The 17,448-nt window shown below is 36.9% G+C and overlaps 1 protein-coding gene and 1 pseudogene across 15 annotated transcripts in view; both read left to right on the plus strand.

Annotated features, from left to right (window-relative positions):
- Positions 1–17,448, plus strand: part of PMS1 (PMS1 homolog 1, mismatch repair system component) — a 92,007-nt gene that overhangs the window by 26,581 nt on the left and 47,978 nt on the right. For all 15 annotated transcript variants that reach the window (XR_013402080.1, XM_077957307.1, XM_077957314.1 and 12 more), the window contains one exon: positions 6,712–6,875. Coding sequence is in view for 14 of the 15 variants with exons in the window: in XM_077957307.1 (XP_077813433.1) it covers positions 6,712–6,875 (164 nt within the window). In the remaining variant the exon portion in view is untranslated. The remainder of the gene's footprint in view (positions 1–6,711; positions 6,876–17,448) is intronic.
- On the plus strand, positions 11,755–12,557 carry LOC106992663 (glucosamine 6-phosphate N-acetyltransferase pseudogene; annotated as a pseudogene).

The raw sequence follows: 17,448 nt of genomic DNA on the forward strand, positions 1-17,448 counted from the left end.
TTTTGGCTCATGCCTGTAACTGGCTACTTAGGTGGCCGAGGCAGGAGAATCTCTTGAACCCAGGAATTAGAGGTTGCAGTGAGACAAGATTGTGCCATACGCTCTAGCCTGGGCAACAGAGTGAGACTCCTGTCTTCAACAACAGCAACCGAAAGAACTAATAACAAAATTAAGATTAAAAAAAGAACATGTCTGAGAATGTGCCAAGATTTTTGAAAAGATACAAAGCCGCATACCAAAGACAGTGAACAGAACCAAGTGGAATAAAAATAAAGAGAACCACAGCTAACCACATCATAATTGAATTACTGAAAACCAGTAATGTGTTGGACAGGAGTGTTGTTAAGGCAGTGTATTATACTTTAATTGGAAGTGTTTTTTCTTTTTTAGAGATTCATAAAAGTGTGGTGCTATTTACAGCTTTCATGAAATACTAAAAGCAGCTAGAGTAGAAAATACATTGAATTCAGAGGAACAACAAAAATAATGACAACTGACTTCCCATCAGAAACATAGAAGTCCAAAGAAAATGGAATGACATCTTTTAAGTATTTAAATTTTTCAGCCAGGTGTGGTGTCTCACGTCTGTAATCCCAGCACTTTGGGAGGCTGAGGCATGCGGATCACCTGAGATCAGGAGTTCAAGACCAGCCTTGCCAACATGGCGAAACCCTGTGTCTACTAAAAATATGAAAATTAGCTGGGTATGGTGGCGCATACCTGTAATCCCAGCTACTCGGGAGGCTGAGGCAGGAGAATCGCTTGAACCCAGGAGGAGGAGGTTGCAATTAGCCGAGACCATGCCACTGTACTCCAGCCTGGGTAACAGAACAAGGCTCTGTCTCAAACAAAACAAAACAAAAAACAAAATTTGATTTAGACTTCTATAACCAGTAAAAATACCCTTTAAAGAATGAGTACAAAGTGAAGGCAATTTCATACAAATAAAACAGAGAATCTCCCATGATGCACTAGAAGAAATACTAACAGGATTTTTAAGCTGAAGGAAAATGATTCTACATGGCAGCCTGAATCTGCAAGAAGGAAAGAAAAGCACTAGAAAATGTGTGGAAAAAATGGAAAGACAGAGTATTTTAAAAATTCATTTTACAAAAACAAAACCAGTATATTGTGGAGTTTATCACACAGAAAAGTAAAATGCATGACAAAAACTTTACAAAAGGTAAGAGTAAATGAGGTACACTATTATAAAGTTGTTACATTGTGAAATATAATTTATTTCATGGTAATCAAGGTAGACTGATAATTTAAGAATATATGTTATACTTTCTAGAGTAACCACTAAAAGCAATACAAAGTTATATAGCTAAAAAGTAAATAAAGCATATAAAATGGAGTACTAAGAATGACATGGCAGAATTCAGTGCGAGGATTTTGGAGTAGTAGAAGCAGGAGGTTTAGCTTAGAAAATGGTAGTGTAGGTGTTAGATTATGAAGGGCCTTTTATATCATACCACGTAGTTTGTACCTTACCATTATGAGCCATTGGAATTTATTTTAGGCAGAGGATTGATATCATGTTATTTACAAAATTAACTGCTAGGGTTAATATTCTGTTATTTACAAGATTAACTGGTATTTTCTACTATAAATTTTGTCTTTAAGATACTGTCTTCAACTACTAGGGTTTGAGGGGGAGGGAAAGGACTTGACATAAATTGGAGAGAGACTTCTAGGATAGAATAGATAGACCTATAAGACTTATGCAATATTGCAGTAAAAAGTAGAGGGAAGAATCAATTCTATCTGTAGTATCTACCTTTGGAAACAATTGGATGTTGGTGTTATATGAGAAAGGAAGGTTAGGTGTAGTATCCAACCCAAGGAAGAAGATAATGAGTTCCAGCCTGAGTGTAGTTGATTTCATATACCTTGAGGATAGCCAGCTGGAGATAATGAGTGAGCATCTGTCTATAAAACTTAAAAGAGTCGGCCGGGCGCGGTGGCTCAAGCCTGTAATCCTAGCACTTTGGGAGGCTGAGACGGGCGGATCACGAGGTCAGGAGATCGAGACCATCCTGGCTAAAACGGTGAAACCCCGTCTCTACTAAAAAAAATACAAAAAACTAGCCGGGTGAGGTGGCGGGCGCCTGTAGTCCCACCTACTCGGGAGGCTGAGGCAGGAGAATGGCCTGAACCCGGGAGGCGGAGCTTGCAGTGAGCTGAGATCCGGCCACTGCGCTCCAGCCTGGGGGACAGAGCAAGACTCCGTCTCAAAAAAAAAAAAAACTTAAAAGAGTCGTGTAGGTCTCAGATATGTGTCTTAGTTAACCAATTCTAAGATGTGCATTTTGTCACACTTGACGTCCCTGAAAACAGATTGTGACTTATAATTAATGGCCTCCCAAACTCCTTTTTGGAAAGGCAGCAGTGTTGGATGTTCTTATTGTTGTATCAATTGAATTTTGTGCAATATTGATAATTCGTGTGTTGATTGGAGGAATAAACAACTTCATATTTTATTGCAAAAAATGCTTTATGAGACTTAAAAAGGGAAATAGTTACAACTAAATGAAGCTGCATTAAGTGCCAAAGGATTGCTGTCATATGCAAAGCATTGAGATTGATGGCACCAGAAGAAATTGCCATATTCATGGGAGTAAAGAAATTTCAAAGCAATGAGAGGCTCATGTGACTATTTCATGTGTTACACAGGACTGTTGTTAAGGCAGTGTATCATAGTTTAATTGGAAGTGTTTTCTTTCTTTTTTAGAGATTCATAAGAGTATGGTGCTGCTTACAACTTCCATGAAAAGAATCATTGGCATATAGGTAGTAGTTGAAGACACGGGAATGGAGGAAACATCTAGGGGAACAAAGAATGAAGTGAGGTGTCTGTGAATAGGATCTGGTATGGATTCTGGTGTGTGTGTATTTTCCATTTAGCAGTAGAGGCAGAATGCATACCTGCTCTGACTGCTAAATGCATGCACTTCTTGATCTCCATCAGCTTCTGCTCCAAAATTTGTCAGTGACCTTTTTACTTTCCTAAGCCAAAGAATAGTAGCACCAAAGTGTTACTAGTGAGAAATACGATGGTGTTCCAAGGAATTTAATCCTGCTTTTGGAAGTGATGTATACAGTTAAGCCAAGGAAATGCTGTATATAAAAATAGAGGAAGACCCCCGCCAAAAAAAAAATCATTAGTAATGTTACATGCTGATGAGGCACCAGATCAAGAAAAAAGCAGAAAAACATCAACTGTGAGCAAAATAGGAATGTTGCACTTCCTTTAGTATTTTTCCACAAAAATTTTTTCCCCCATCTTGTTTTATTTTTTTCTTATAGTAAATTTCCATTCAAAAATTACAAGTACTATGTGTCTTCCATAAATAAATAATTCAGACAAATACAAACTTTATTACTTTCTCTTATTTTCTTTCTTCAAGTATTCATTTAAGACTTTTTTGTTAAATGCCTGCAGATTATTCGTCATTGTTCAAGGTGCTAGGGATATAATGGTAAACATGGTAGTCCTTTGCTCTCATACTTGTATTCTAAGAGGGGAGGCAGACAAAAGTTTTTTCAAGTAGTGACATTTTCTAAAAAGAAAGAAAACATAGTTCCATTGTAGAAGCAGCAGCCTTGGATAGGGCATTTAGGGATGGATTTTCAAAAGATATGATACTCTGAGCCAGGCACTGTGGCTGAAGCCTGTCATCTCAGCACTTTGGGAGGCTGAGGTGGGCAGATCATGAGGTCAGGAGATCGAGACCATCCTGGCTAACATGGTGAAACCCCATCTCTACTAAAAAAATACAAAAAGTTAGCTGGGCATGGTGGCGGGTGCCTGGGGCTGAGGCAGGATAATGGCGTGAACCCGGGAGGCGGAGCTTGCAGTGAGCTGAGATCGTGCCACTGCACTTCAGCCTGGGAGACAGAGCAAGACTCCGTCTCAAAACAAAAAAAAAGATACTCAAGCTGAGATCTGAAAGAGTTAGCTGTGGAAAGGTTGACAGAAGAACATGTACAAAGGGTCTAAGGTAGGAACAAGTCTGATGTGCTGTAGGAAAAGAAGGAAGGACATTTGTAGGAGAGAACATAGCCATGGACCAGGTTGTGTGGGACCATGTAAGCTTTATACCTCTTAATTCCCACCCCTTTTCTTCAGTTAAGCAGTGTTACTGATATAGTTTGGCTCTGTGTCCCCACCCAAATCTCATCTCAAATTGTAATCTCCAGGTATTGAGGGAGGGACCTGTAATCCCCATGTGTCTAGAGAAGGTGGTGATTGGATCATGAGGGCGTTTTCTCCCATGATGTTCTCATGATAGTGAGTTATCAGGAGATCCAGTGGTTTTTGTGTTTGACAGTTCCTCCTTCATGCACTCACACTCTCTTATGCCACCTTGTGAAGAAGGTGCCTGCTTCCCCTTCTGCCATGAATGTAAATTTCCTGAGGCCTCCCAGCCATGTGGAACTGTGAGTCAATTAAACCTCCTTTGTTTACAGATTACCCATTTTAAGTTATGTTGCAGAGCCCACTCACATTAGCATCTTCTGTTTACCGTCAAACTTTTAAGATGCTTTGCACACCACATTTATTTTCTCATCTTGTTGTCATAAAATGTCTTTTTTTCCCCCTTAGAAACAGGGTCTTATTCTGTCACCCAGGCCTGAGTGCAGTGGCACAGTCATAGCTCACTGCAGCCTTGAACCCCTGGGCTCAAGGGATCCTCTCACAGCCTCCCAAGTAACTAGGACTATAGACATGTACTAACGTGCCAGGCTAATTTTTTATTTTTTATTTTTAAAGATGGGGTCTCACTGTGTTACCCAGGCTGGTCTCTACTTCCTGGGCTCAAGCCATCCTACTGCCTAAGGTTCCCAAGTAGTTGAGATTATAGGTGCAACCTGCCACACCTGGTGAAATCTCTATTTTGATATTATAGTCATTTGATTAGAGTTTATCTTGTATTATTTTCATCAAATACATTTGGGTGATACACTTCTGGATCTTTGCAAGTCCAAAAATATCTTCATTTTGCCCTATACCTATCTTAACTGGCTGTCAATTTCTTAATTTCTTCTTAATAGTTAGTAAATTGTTTGTCTTCTAGTGTTATAGGTGAGAAATTTGATGTTAGTCTTTTCTTGTAAGAAACTTGTTCTTTCTGTATGGCAAAGTTTGTAAAATTCTTGTCCTCAAAATTTAGGATTTCCAGTAGAATGTAGTTTCTTTTTTCTTCCTAAAATATTCCTCCTGATAATGAAGTAAGCTCTTGAAATTGACACGCCTTTAACTCAAAAATTTTCTTCTAGTATATATTTAATTATATCTCCATTTGTTTCTTTTTCTCCTTTTGGAACTTTAAAACTACTAGTAATTTCATTTTCTCCTCTTGGAACTTTAAAACTACATAAAATTTTACACTACAGTTTCAAAGTCTTATATGTTCCTTATGATTGCCATTTTCTTTGTGTTTTTGCCCTGTGTTATAAGCAGTAGGACAAAAATTGACCTTTTGCAGCAACTTTAGCCTTTTTGACTGATTCACGGTAATAAATATATTTTACATGGCAACCCAGTTCACACATAGCTAATCAAAACAAAAATGTCATGACATAATATTTATCCTAACAATAGGTGATGCACTGTATTTTCTGTTCTAGTTTATTCTGTCTTTTTATTCTATTTTAGTTAAAAAGAAAAAAGATGATAGTTTTTAAATACTAAATCAGTGGTTCTCAACCAGGGCAACTTTGTTTCCCAGGGAACATTTGGTAGTATCTGGAGATACTTGATTGTCACAACTAGGGAGGATGCTACTGGCATCTAGTGGGTAAGAGGCCAGAGATGCTGCTAAACATTCTATAATGCACAGGACAGTCCCCACAACAAATTACCTGGCCAAATGTCAGTGCTGCCAAGGTTGAGAAGCACTACAGTATAAATTTATTTCATTACTCCTCAGTGTAATGATTCTCTACTCTGACTATGCATTCATAAGAATCACATGGGGAGATTGATTTCATAACTCTGAGATTACGTGGTGACTAGTAGTTTTTTAATGTTTTAAATGTTTCATTCTTCAGTGTTTTAAAAATATGTACCATCGTATATGGTTATGACAAATATTCAGTCCTAATTTTATGTGGCAGTGGTGTTTTTTTGGGTAAAAGCTAGTGGTTAATCTGATAGTTTCAGCAGTATAATTTTTACACCTTTATTGAGCTTTCCAGTTAAACTATAAGTTAAAAAAATTCTTTTGTTAGATTATCCTGTGTTTTTGAATGTTGTTGAAAATGAGGTAAATTTAACTTGGTTACTAGACATTATTTCAGGTAAGAATTTCCAGTGACATAAGGTTATTATATAAACTGTGTAATCTTGTATCTCCTGTAGATTATATTTTAAAGTCCAGAATAAGCACCATTCCCAGGTAGTTTGCACACCAGCAGATTTCATATGATACTGCATTCTTGTAAGCCCGTGTTTCTATCTGGTGATAGAAGTAAGATTATGCTTGTTTAGACCACATAGAGGAGGTCATACTTCATAGGTCAGTCTTGTTACAAATAGAAGAGTCTAGCATGGAATCAGAGTAGTTTGCAAAGTTGAGCCTTTGGGTTTCTAGAATTGGAGAAGACCTTGAGTTATAGAAGGGGTTAATTACAAATTGTATATAGATTTGAAGATCTGTGATGTTCCTTCCAAATCTAAAATGCTTTTCTCTTGTCTGTCAACAGGTACAACTGTAACTGCTTTAAGATTATTTAAGAATCTACCTGTAAGAAAGCAGTTTTACTCAACTGCAAAAAAATGTAAAGATGAAATAAAAAAGATCCAAGATCTCCTCATGAGCTATGGTATCCTTAAACCTGACTTAAGGATTGTTTTTGTACATAACAAGGTAAGCATTATTTTATTTTTATAAGTTTCTGGGTATATGATATAAATAAATGAACAGTGTATACTTTCTAAATCAGTTAAATATGGGCTATGACTAAATGTGTGCCCTCACAAAATTTTGTTGAAAACCTAATCACCGTGTGATGTTATTAGGGAGTGGGACCTTTGAGGAGTGAAATTCATGCCCTTAAAATAAAGGAGACCTCAGAGGGCTGCCTTCCTTCTGCCATGTGAGGAGGCCACTACATAGTCAGAGACACCATCTATGAACCAGAAAGTGGGAGCTCACTAGACACCAAGTCATCTGGTACCTTGATCTTGGACTTCTCAGCTTCCCAAATTGTGAAAAATAAATTTATATTGCTTATAAGCTACCTAGTTTATGGTATTTTGCTACAGCAGCCCAAAGACAACATGTGAAGAGTCTTTTTTTCAAAATGCTAGTCCACATTTGTCTAGTTTTATCTTTATTACATAAAGAGTGTCTATAACTGGTTGCCTAATATGTATATGATCTGATTGAACCTTTCATTTCTTAATCTCTAAAATCAGGGATTCCACCAGCAGATGTTTTTCATCTAAGAAATGGCTTGAGTGCTTCCTTTTATCAGGTGCTGTGATAGATTCTGAAAATATGAAAATGAGTAAGACTGGTTCTTTTCCTTTAAAGACTTCACAATTTAGTGACATTTTTCACCCTCTACATTGTTTATTCTTTGGAAGAGTGTGTGTGTCGGGAGGATACAAGTATAATTTTGTTACATGGATATGTTGCGTAGTGGCGAAGTCAGAGCTTTTAGTATATCCATCATTAGAGTAACATACATTTTACCTTTTAAATAATTTGTCATCATCCACCCTCCTCCCTGTCTCACTCTTGTGAGTCTCCATTGTCTATCATTCCACACACTATGTCCATACTTGTGGTTTAGCTTCCACTTATGAGTGAAAACATGCAGTTTTTTGTCTTTTTTCTGTATTTGTCTTTTTCTGAGTTTCACTTAAGATAATGACTTCCAGTTCCATCCTTGTTGCTACAAAAGATGTGATTTCATTCTTTTTTATGATTGAATAGTATTCCACTGTGTATACATACACATTTTCCGTATCCATTTATATGTTGATAGCACTTAAGTTGATTCTATATCTTTACTATTGTGAATAGTGCTGTGATAAACATATAAGTACAGGTGTCCTTCTGGTATAATGATTTCCTTTGGGTAGATACCCAGTAGGGAGATTACTTGGTCAAATGGTAGTTCTATTTGTAGTTCTTTTAGAAATCTCTGTACTGTTTTCCATAGACGTTATGCTAATTTACATTCCCATCAGCAGTGAGTAAAGGTTCCCTTTTGTCTGCATCCTCACCAACATCTGTTATTTTTCGTCTTTTAATCATAGCCATTCTAAGGCAAGATGATAATCTCATTGTGGCTAAATTTGCATTTTTCTAGTGATTAGTGATGTTGAGCATTTTTTCATATGCTTGCTGGCCATTTGTCTTCTTTTGAGGAATGTCAATTCATGTCCTTTGCCCACTTTTTAATGGGATTATTTGTTTGTGTTTTTGTTTTTTGAGCTTCTTATACCTTCTGGATGTTATCTTTGTTGGATACATAGTTTGCAAATATTTACTCCTATTCTGCAGGCTGTCTGTTGACTCTGTTGATGATTTCTTTTGCTGTGCAGAAGCTTTTGAGTTTAAGGGAAACTCCAGCTCCTTTCCATTTTTCAAAGCAGGGCTGATAAGAGAAGGTAGTCATTTTGTTGCTTGTGAATCTTAAAGGAAAGAAAGGTTTGCATATTTTCTAATTATTCTGTTTATCTGATGAAATTTCACATGGGTATCCTGCAGGAAAGCGAACTACACAGCAATGTGGAAACCTGATGGGGAATAGGGAATTAACATTTATTGAGGGCCTACACAATGCCAGGACCTGTGCTAGGTGTATTAATTTTCTGTAATCCTCACAGCAATAACCAAGTGATGTAGGGATTATATCAATTTTGCAGTTGTTCTCTGAATGGAATTCAGATAGGTTGAATACTTTGCTCACTGTTGAGTAAATTGAGATGGGATTTGAAACTTAACATGCCTTCAGAGTGCTTACACTCTACTATGTTCTCTTCCTTTTTTTTCTTTCTTTTTTTAATTGAGAGGGGCTCGTTCTGTCACCCAGACTGGAGTGCAGTGGCATGGTCACAGCTCACTGCAGCCTCAGGCTCAAGCAATCCCTTCCATCTCAGCCTCCTGAGTAGCTGGGGCTACACATGTGTACCACCATGCCTGGCTCATTTTTAATTTTTTTTTGTAGAGATATGGAGGGTCTCCCTATGTTGCCCCGGTTGGTCTCAAACTTCTGAGCTTTCAAGCAATACACCCTCCTCAGCTTCCAAAGTGCTGGGATTACAGGTGTGTGAGCTACTATGCCTGGTCCTTTTTCCTATTTTAATACTACTTTACATTTATATACTTTTTTCCCAGGTTTCAGAACAGTTACAATAACTTTGTGAGATAGAAGGCATTATCTCTGTTTATATGGGGGAACTTAAAGCTCAGAGCAACTAAAGGAATTGTTTTATATTTTACAGTAATAGTGCTTAGGTCAGAACCCTTTTTGATCCAGTTTTCCTATTGTCAGGAAGATTCTTTATTGAAGCCATGGTAGAATGTTTTTGATCAAAATCTTTGATCATTTAAAATAAATAAAATAAGAATAGCAACCTATTCTTGTTGGCATAGAGCTCAACCAAATGATACCTTGAGATCCCTTCCAGCGCCACCATGCTATGATTCCTTAGGATGTTAATGGATGGAGGCTCATCCTACTAATAAAAATAACTCTATGACTCTGGATCCATAGGATATTTAGTAATAAAAAGTTTGTCCCGAATTAATAAAAGACCAACATTAGAAGGAACATAATAATTAGGAAGGAAAAACAGAAAAAAGTAAAATATAAAGAGAAATAGGAATTACATATTTGTAAAAGAAAAGTGGGCTGAGCGCGGTGGCTCACACCTATAATCCCAGCACTTTGGGAGGCCGAGGTGGGTGGATCACGAGGTCAGGAGATCGAGACCATCCTGGCTAACACAGTAAAACCCCGTCTCTACTAAAAATACAAAAATTAGCCAGGCGTGGTGGTGCGCGCCTGTAGTCCCAGCTACTCAGGAGCCTGAGGCAGGAGAATCACTTGAACCCGGGAAGTGGGGAGGTTGCAGTGAGCCGAGATCGTGCCACTGCACTCCAGCCTGGGCTACAGAGGGAGACTGTCTCAAAAAAAAAAAAGAAAGAAAAGAAAAGAAAAAAGAAAAGTGAGTAGAAATCTTTTGAGTTAGAAAATATAGTAAGTGAAGGCTGGGTCTGGTGGCTTACACCTGTAATCCCAGCACCTTGGGAGGCCGAGGCAGGTGGATCACTTGAGGTCAGAAGTTGGAGACGAGCCTGGCCAACATGGTGAAACCCCATCTCTACTAAATGTACAAAAATTAGATGGATGTGGTGACAGATGCCTGTAATCGCAGCTACTCAGGAGGCTAAGACAGGAGAATTGCTTGAACCTAGGAGGCATAGGTTGCAGTGAGCCGAGATTGCACCACTGCACTCCAGCCTGGGCGACAGAGACTCTGTCTCGAAATAAATAAATAAATAAATAAATAAGATTATCATTTCGTGTGTGATGAAAATGAATATATTAGAAATTTTTGAAATGACATGAGAGTTATTTTCAGTCAAATATGTATCTTCTAAGTTTTTTTGAGAAGTTTATATCATTTTCCCAACCAACGTAAGATTATCAATGTAGGTATTTTCTTTAGAAATTGGAAAGTGGAAATTGGAACATAAAAAGTGGGCAAAGGATATGAACAGACATTTCTCAAAAGAAGACATTCATACAGCCAACAGACACATGAAAAAATGCTCATCATCACTGGCCATCAGAGAAATGCAAATCAAAACCACAATGAGATACCATCTCACACCAGTTAGAATGGCGATCATTAAAAAGTCAGGAAACAACAGGTGCTGGAGAGGATGTGGAGAAATAGGAAGGCTTTTACACTGTTGGTGGGATTGTAAACTAGTTCAACCATTATGGAAAACAGTATGGCGATTCCTCAAGGATCTAGAACTAGAAATACCATATGACCCAGCCATCCCATTACTGGGTATATACCCAAAGGATTATAAATTATGCTGCTATAAAGACACATGCACACGTATGTTTATTGCAGCACTATTCACAATAGCAAAGACTTGGAATCAACCCAAATGTCCATCAGTGACAGATTGGATTAAGAAAATGTGGCACATATACACCATGGAATACTATGCAGCCATCAAAAAGGATGAGTTTGCGTCCTTTGTAGGGACACGGATGCAGCTGGAAACCATCATTCTTAGCAAACTATCACAAGAACAGAAAACCAAACACCGCATGTTCTCACTCATAGGTGGGAATTGAACAATAAGATCACTTGGACTCAGGAAGGGGAACATCACATACAGGGGCCTATCATGGGGAGGGGGGAGGGGGGAGGGATTGCATTGGGAGTTATACCTGATGTAAATGATGAGTTGATGGGTGCAGCACACCAACATGGCACAAGTATACATATGTAACAAACCTGCACGTTATGCACATGTACCCTACAACTTAAAGTATAATAATAATAAATAATTATTGACAGTAAAAAAAAAAAAAAAAAAAAAAGAAATTGGAAAGCAGGGGCCCCGCCACTAGCTCTCCGGGCGGGGCGGATGGCGCCTCGGTCTCCACCTCCACCTGCCTGCTCGTGGCCCTGCGTGAGAGGGCAGAGGCAGGGTGGAGGCGTTGGCGTGGCCACATGTGGGCCGCGGTTGCTGAGTGTGGCGTGGCAGTGGAGGAGGAGGTGGGGCATGCGCTGAAGCGGGATCCGGATCCATTGCTGTGCACGCTGGTGGGGGAGAGTCCCATGCGCCTCGCCTCGGTAGGAGCATCAACTGCGGGGCCTCTACCCACCTTACTAGAAAGATGAAACCTGATGAAACTCTTACGTTTGACCCAAGTCAACTCAAAGAAGTGGACCGGAGTCAGAATACAGCTACATTTTCTCCAGCCATTTCCCCAGTACATCCTGGAGAAGGGTTGGTTTTGAGGCCTGTTTGTACTGCTGACTTAGAGGGTTTTTTTTAAGGTATTGGGTCAGCTGACAGAGACTGGAGTTGTCAGCCGTGAACAGTTTATGAAATCTGGGGATTATGTTACAGTTGTAGAAGATGTGACTCTAGGACAGACTGTTGCTACAGCAACTCTGATAATAGAACATAAATTCATCCATTCCTGTGCTAAGAGAGGAAGAGTAGATGTTGTGGTTAGTGATGAATGCAGAGGAAAGCAGCTTGGCTAATTGTTATTATCAACCCTTACTTTGCTAAGCAAGAAACTGAACTGTTACAAGATTACCTTTGAATGTCTACCACAAAATGTTGGTTTCTATAAAAAGTTTGGATGTACTGTATCTGAAGAAAACTACATGTGTCGGTTTCTAAAGTAAAAATCTTGTAAGAAAATTGTTAAAAGAGCTAATGCTACAAGGCTCCACTCTTCTTAGAGTTAAAATATTTTGTTGCTGCAGCCAAGTGACCTCCATAAATACTGGACTGAAAAAACATTGTAATACTACAAGTAAAATGACATTTACAAGATTACTTTGGGCTGATGGGAAATGCTGTGAATTTAGATTACAAATGAATATTATAAAGGGGATGATTTTTTTCATGTCTTTTTTTCCTTTTTTATTTCATTGTACATAATTCATGTTTTGATCTCTAAAACTATGCAGTCATCTTTAAAACTTTGGATCTTTAAAAACAAATACCCCATTACTCCTAAAATTTGACTGAAAAAACTCACAGATTTTTTCTTTTTCTTTTCTTTTTTATTTTTTTTGCTTTCTGCTTAGATTTTATTTTATTTTTTATTTTTATTATTATACTTTAAGGTCTAGGGTACATGTGCACAACGTGCAGGTTTGTTACATATGTATACATGTGCCATGTTGGTGTGCTGCACCCATTAACTTGTCGTTTACATTAGGAATATCTCCTAATGCTATCCCTCCCCCCTCCCCCTACCCCCTCGACAGCCCCTGGTGTGTGATGTTCCCCAACATGTGTCCAAGTGTTCTCGTTGTTCAATTAAGGGAGTGATTTTTAACCAAAGGAATATATTTTTAACTTGAATCTTTTCTTGCATTGTATTTTCCCAAAAGTTTCACTTCATTTCTTGGTAGTCAAGAGTATGGGTAATAAGGAGTTGTATGTCTGCTATCTGTGTTGCTCATGAAAAAAAAAAGAAGTATATATCGAATAAGGCTGTTTCTTATCACATGAATAAAATTAAATCTTTTTGTTTCAGAGAAACTTCTCAGTACGCTTAGGGATGTATCATTTCCCACGTACTAAGTCAGGCTGGATAAATTAGTTATTATAACTAAACATAGTGTAGTCCAACATTCGTTGATTCCAATACAGGCAAATAACCTGGTCAGTCTTTTAAAGAAGTAGAAGAAATGAAAATTATTTGACAAGATTAAAAGTAAAACAATTTAAATGTTTTACTAAAAGTTTATATAGGTCTATGTAGATAAAAAGTACCACTTGTCTTATCTGTGAATTATAACTATTCATTTGTTAAAAACACCTAAGAGCAATTGTAGTGGGACATCTAAGGTACTTTTTAACAGTGAATTAGCAAACCTCAGCATATGTGTTTCTACCTTTATTTTTTTCTTTTCATGGGTATCTGAAGCCTCTCTTCTGACTAACAGGTTTTTCAAAAATGGAATATCACAAAATTGAGTGAAATACAATACTTAAAAAATACATTGAACTGGATTTGTCAAATTCATAAAGTGTTGATGGAAGCTTTACTTTTTAGTGTGATTATAAGGGCACTACTCTAGTCATTATCCTGTTTTTATTTTATTTTAATTATTTTTTAAAGTTGAAAAATATTTTAATGGTTCTAATCTTTTGCATTCCATGTTACATTAAACCTGTTCATATGATGAGTAGTTTTCTGTTAGAACAAAAAAAGAAATTGGGAAGCAGTGTTTATAGTGTACTACATTTTATTATTTTTGGAGGACACTATATCAGAACTTATATTTAGCAAACACAAGTTCCTTTATAGCCTTCAGTAATTTCAGATGCAGTTCAAATCCTGGAGAGTATGTTGAGAGTATTATACTGTGAAAGTAATATAAAATCATCAAAAGTCTTTTGGTAAAATTAAGTATTAGCTATTATACAGAGAAATCATGGAGTGAATTAGAACAAGCTGTTTATGTTCAAGCTTTTTTCTCATAGTAGATTTTTTTTAATTTTTATATTTCTTAATAGTGCTGTTGCACCTTTAAAATGTCAAAATATGTTGTTAAACCTCCCAAAATAGCAATGGCGTGTTACTATAAATCTCTTTGAACATTGAGTCCTATTTTGCTCTTAGCCTTTTTCTTTTAAACATGCCTACTTTCATCATTCTTTATGTGCTTTTTTGTAAAGAATTTCTTTGTCAGCTTAAAATTTAAACCTGGCGATATTGTTGTCTTTATTTTTTTCTGCTTTAGAAACAAACAATCATATTGCACATAATACGAGAAGTACTATTGCTATTTTGATAACTTGGATTAGATAGTGTTCCTTCTTTTTATGAAGGTTTAACCTGCCAAGACATTCTTTGAATACTGATAATGTTGATGTTCTTGCCAGTATGGTTATGTTAGAGAGAGGTATTTTTCTTCTTTCATCACCATGTTCCTTGAAAGCATAGTGAATAATGAGACAGCCAAAGGGAAATAATTTACAAGTGGATTCAGTGAGTTTATTTAAAGTAGATATTATTTGGAGAATTGCTAGAGCCATTCCTTAGATGAGCACTACAGTTTTCAGCTTTAGTTGTAATAACTGAATCCCTGTGAGGTCCTACTGTAAATATTTTTATTTATAAAGTAGTTATTTTGCAAAATTAACAGTTTTTCTCAATATGATAGTATCTGAAACCAATTTAGTATTCTTAGCTATTTCATATGACAGTGCTTAATTTCATAGACCACTAGTTCAAAACATAATGTGAAATGTGTGATTTCAAATAAGGGCTTCTCCTATATACGTTATAATTGCTGATTTGTGTGTATATTTGCTTTTCCAGAAATAATATATGTGGTTGTAAAAATTGTTTTGATTGAATTTTGTTTTGATAATTAGAGGCCCACTGGTATTGCAAAAGCTGAATTGGATGTCATTGATATAAGACGGTTTTAACTGTTATGAAAGAGAGACATGAATTAAAGAATGTGTTCCTTCCTGTTCCCACTTCTGTATCACATGAGCATTAAGGCTTATTGAGATGTTGGTTTTCTGTGTTGTTTGTGTTGTTCTTGTTGTTGTTTCTTTGTTTGTTTTGAGGTCTGGAAGAATGAATGATGTCAGCTCCAAAGGGTTGAATATCTCTGAATTCAGTTAATCTGGGAAGAGGCAGGCCCTTAACCAGGAACAGAGACCCAAAAAACTGGCTGTGGAGATTTGGTAGTGAGTGGTGGCTGAAGATTTGGTTTATAAGATGAAGATAAATAAGTGATGCCCTATAATATATATCCACTGTACTCATGATATCTCCTTTGTCATTTTGTCCTTCTCTATCTTTTACTTGATCATCTTGAATGTCCCAGGTTTGTTTTACCTGTGCTACTGGGATCAAGGAAAAGTCTTTTGCCACATTTGGACCAATGTTAAGGGTCAGCTCCCCTCCCCCAATCCCAGCCAGGAATGTGAAGTCAGTATAATCAGAAAGAGATTCCAATTCAGGAGTGTGGCTCAAATGCCCCTTCCTTAGGAAGAAATTATTCCAGTGCCAATCTGGAAAGTTTGGATGTGTTTTGTTTTTGTTTCTTTTTTAGTTAAAGAAGGCGGACATCTTTTCAGATATATTTTAAGATTAGCTTGGGGCTAATTATCAATATGGTTTGGTTTGGGGTTTTTTGTTTTTTTTTTTTTTTTGCTGACAAATTGATGACTAAATTTATTAAATGGTTTTCACATTTTCTTCTTTTGTTAAGGATTCTTTTACTTTTCACCTAAATTTTGTGAAATATAGAAAAGATGAAAGACATGTAAGTCAAATTTTAGTGTAGTTTTATGTTTGTAAGCAGTATTAGGAGTCTCCGAAGTCTTCCATTATTCCTCAATAGGACATTGTTCCTCAACTGCTCCCAGTGTGTTTTCCACATATTCCTATTATGTCATTTTGCTTCACTGGCAGTGATTTGCATTCTTTCTTTCCTACTTGACAGACTTTTATGGGAGGGAGGGCTACATCTAATTCATCTATATTCCCCTTAATACTGAGTGCATAGTGCAGGATGGAATATTAAATTAATTAGGTAGTGTTAAAGCCAAAATAGTAAGTGTATGAAACACTAGTTTTAAACACTCTGGCCTCTCATACCTTATTCATAATATTTATTAATAAAATTCATTCTTTTGAATTCCCTGGTGACCTCTTATGTATTTAGGGAGTATATTTTCACTTGTATTCATATATACAATTCTAGTCCATTGCCCTTCCTGGGAGCTAAGTCACTGATACATCTTCTTTAGAACTAATAAGGAATCGTATAAAGACTGCATGGATGGGGCGGTTGAGGGGAAACACTTGATGGACAGTCTCTGAGAGCTGTCAATTTAATGTATTTTGTTGCTATTAACAGTCAAATAGGAGAACATAATTGTTCCTTTACTGATCTTCTAACCAAATACATTTTATATACTTATTGTTAATCCTAACACACATTTCTGTATTCCAACACTGTAGATTTCTCTTCCAAACAATAATATCCAGATAATCCTGCACAAATGTAGCTTTTTGAGATTAGGCCAGTGAAAGTCAATGACATGATCTCTAAGGCCCTTTTTAACTCTAAAACTCTGATTTTTAAGGATGTTCACATATGTGTATCTTGAGCACTTCATTTCTTTCTTAGAAAATTGGAATTTCACATTTCTGTTACTTAGAAGTTCTACTGAGTTCATATATGAAATCATAAAATAATAAAAGGTAGAAAGTTCTGCAATAAACATGGTTATTCACATCTCTTTGACATACTAATTTTCAACCTAAATGCCCATCAAATGATGAATGGATAAAGAAAATGTCGTGTGTATATATTATATATACAATAGAATGCCATTTAGCCATAAAACAGAATGAAATCCTATCATTTGCAGCAATATGGATGATCTTGGAGGACATTATGTTAAGTGAAATGAGCCAGGCACAGAGAGACAAATACCACATGATCTCACTTATATGTGGAGTCTAAGAAAGTTGATTTCATAGAAATAGAGAGCAGAATAGGTGTTACCAGAAGCTGGGGAGGGGAAGGAGAAGGAGGAAAGCTAGAGGAGTTGGTCCATGGGGATAAAGTTATACTTAGGAAGAATAAGTTTGTTTGTGTGTGTGTGTGTGTGTGTGTGTGTGTGTGTGTTTGTTTTTTTGTTTTTTTGGGTTTTTTTTGAGACGGAGTCT

The sequence above is a fragment of the Macaca mulatta genome, chromosome 12, assembly GCF_049350105.2.
Source record: "Macaca mulatta isolate MMU2019108-1 chromosome 12, T2T-MMU8v2.0, whole genome shotgun sequence".
Taxonomy (NCBI): Eukaryota; Metazoa; Chordata; class Mammalia; order Primates; family Cercopithecidae; genus Macaca; species Macaca mulatta.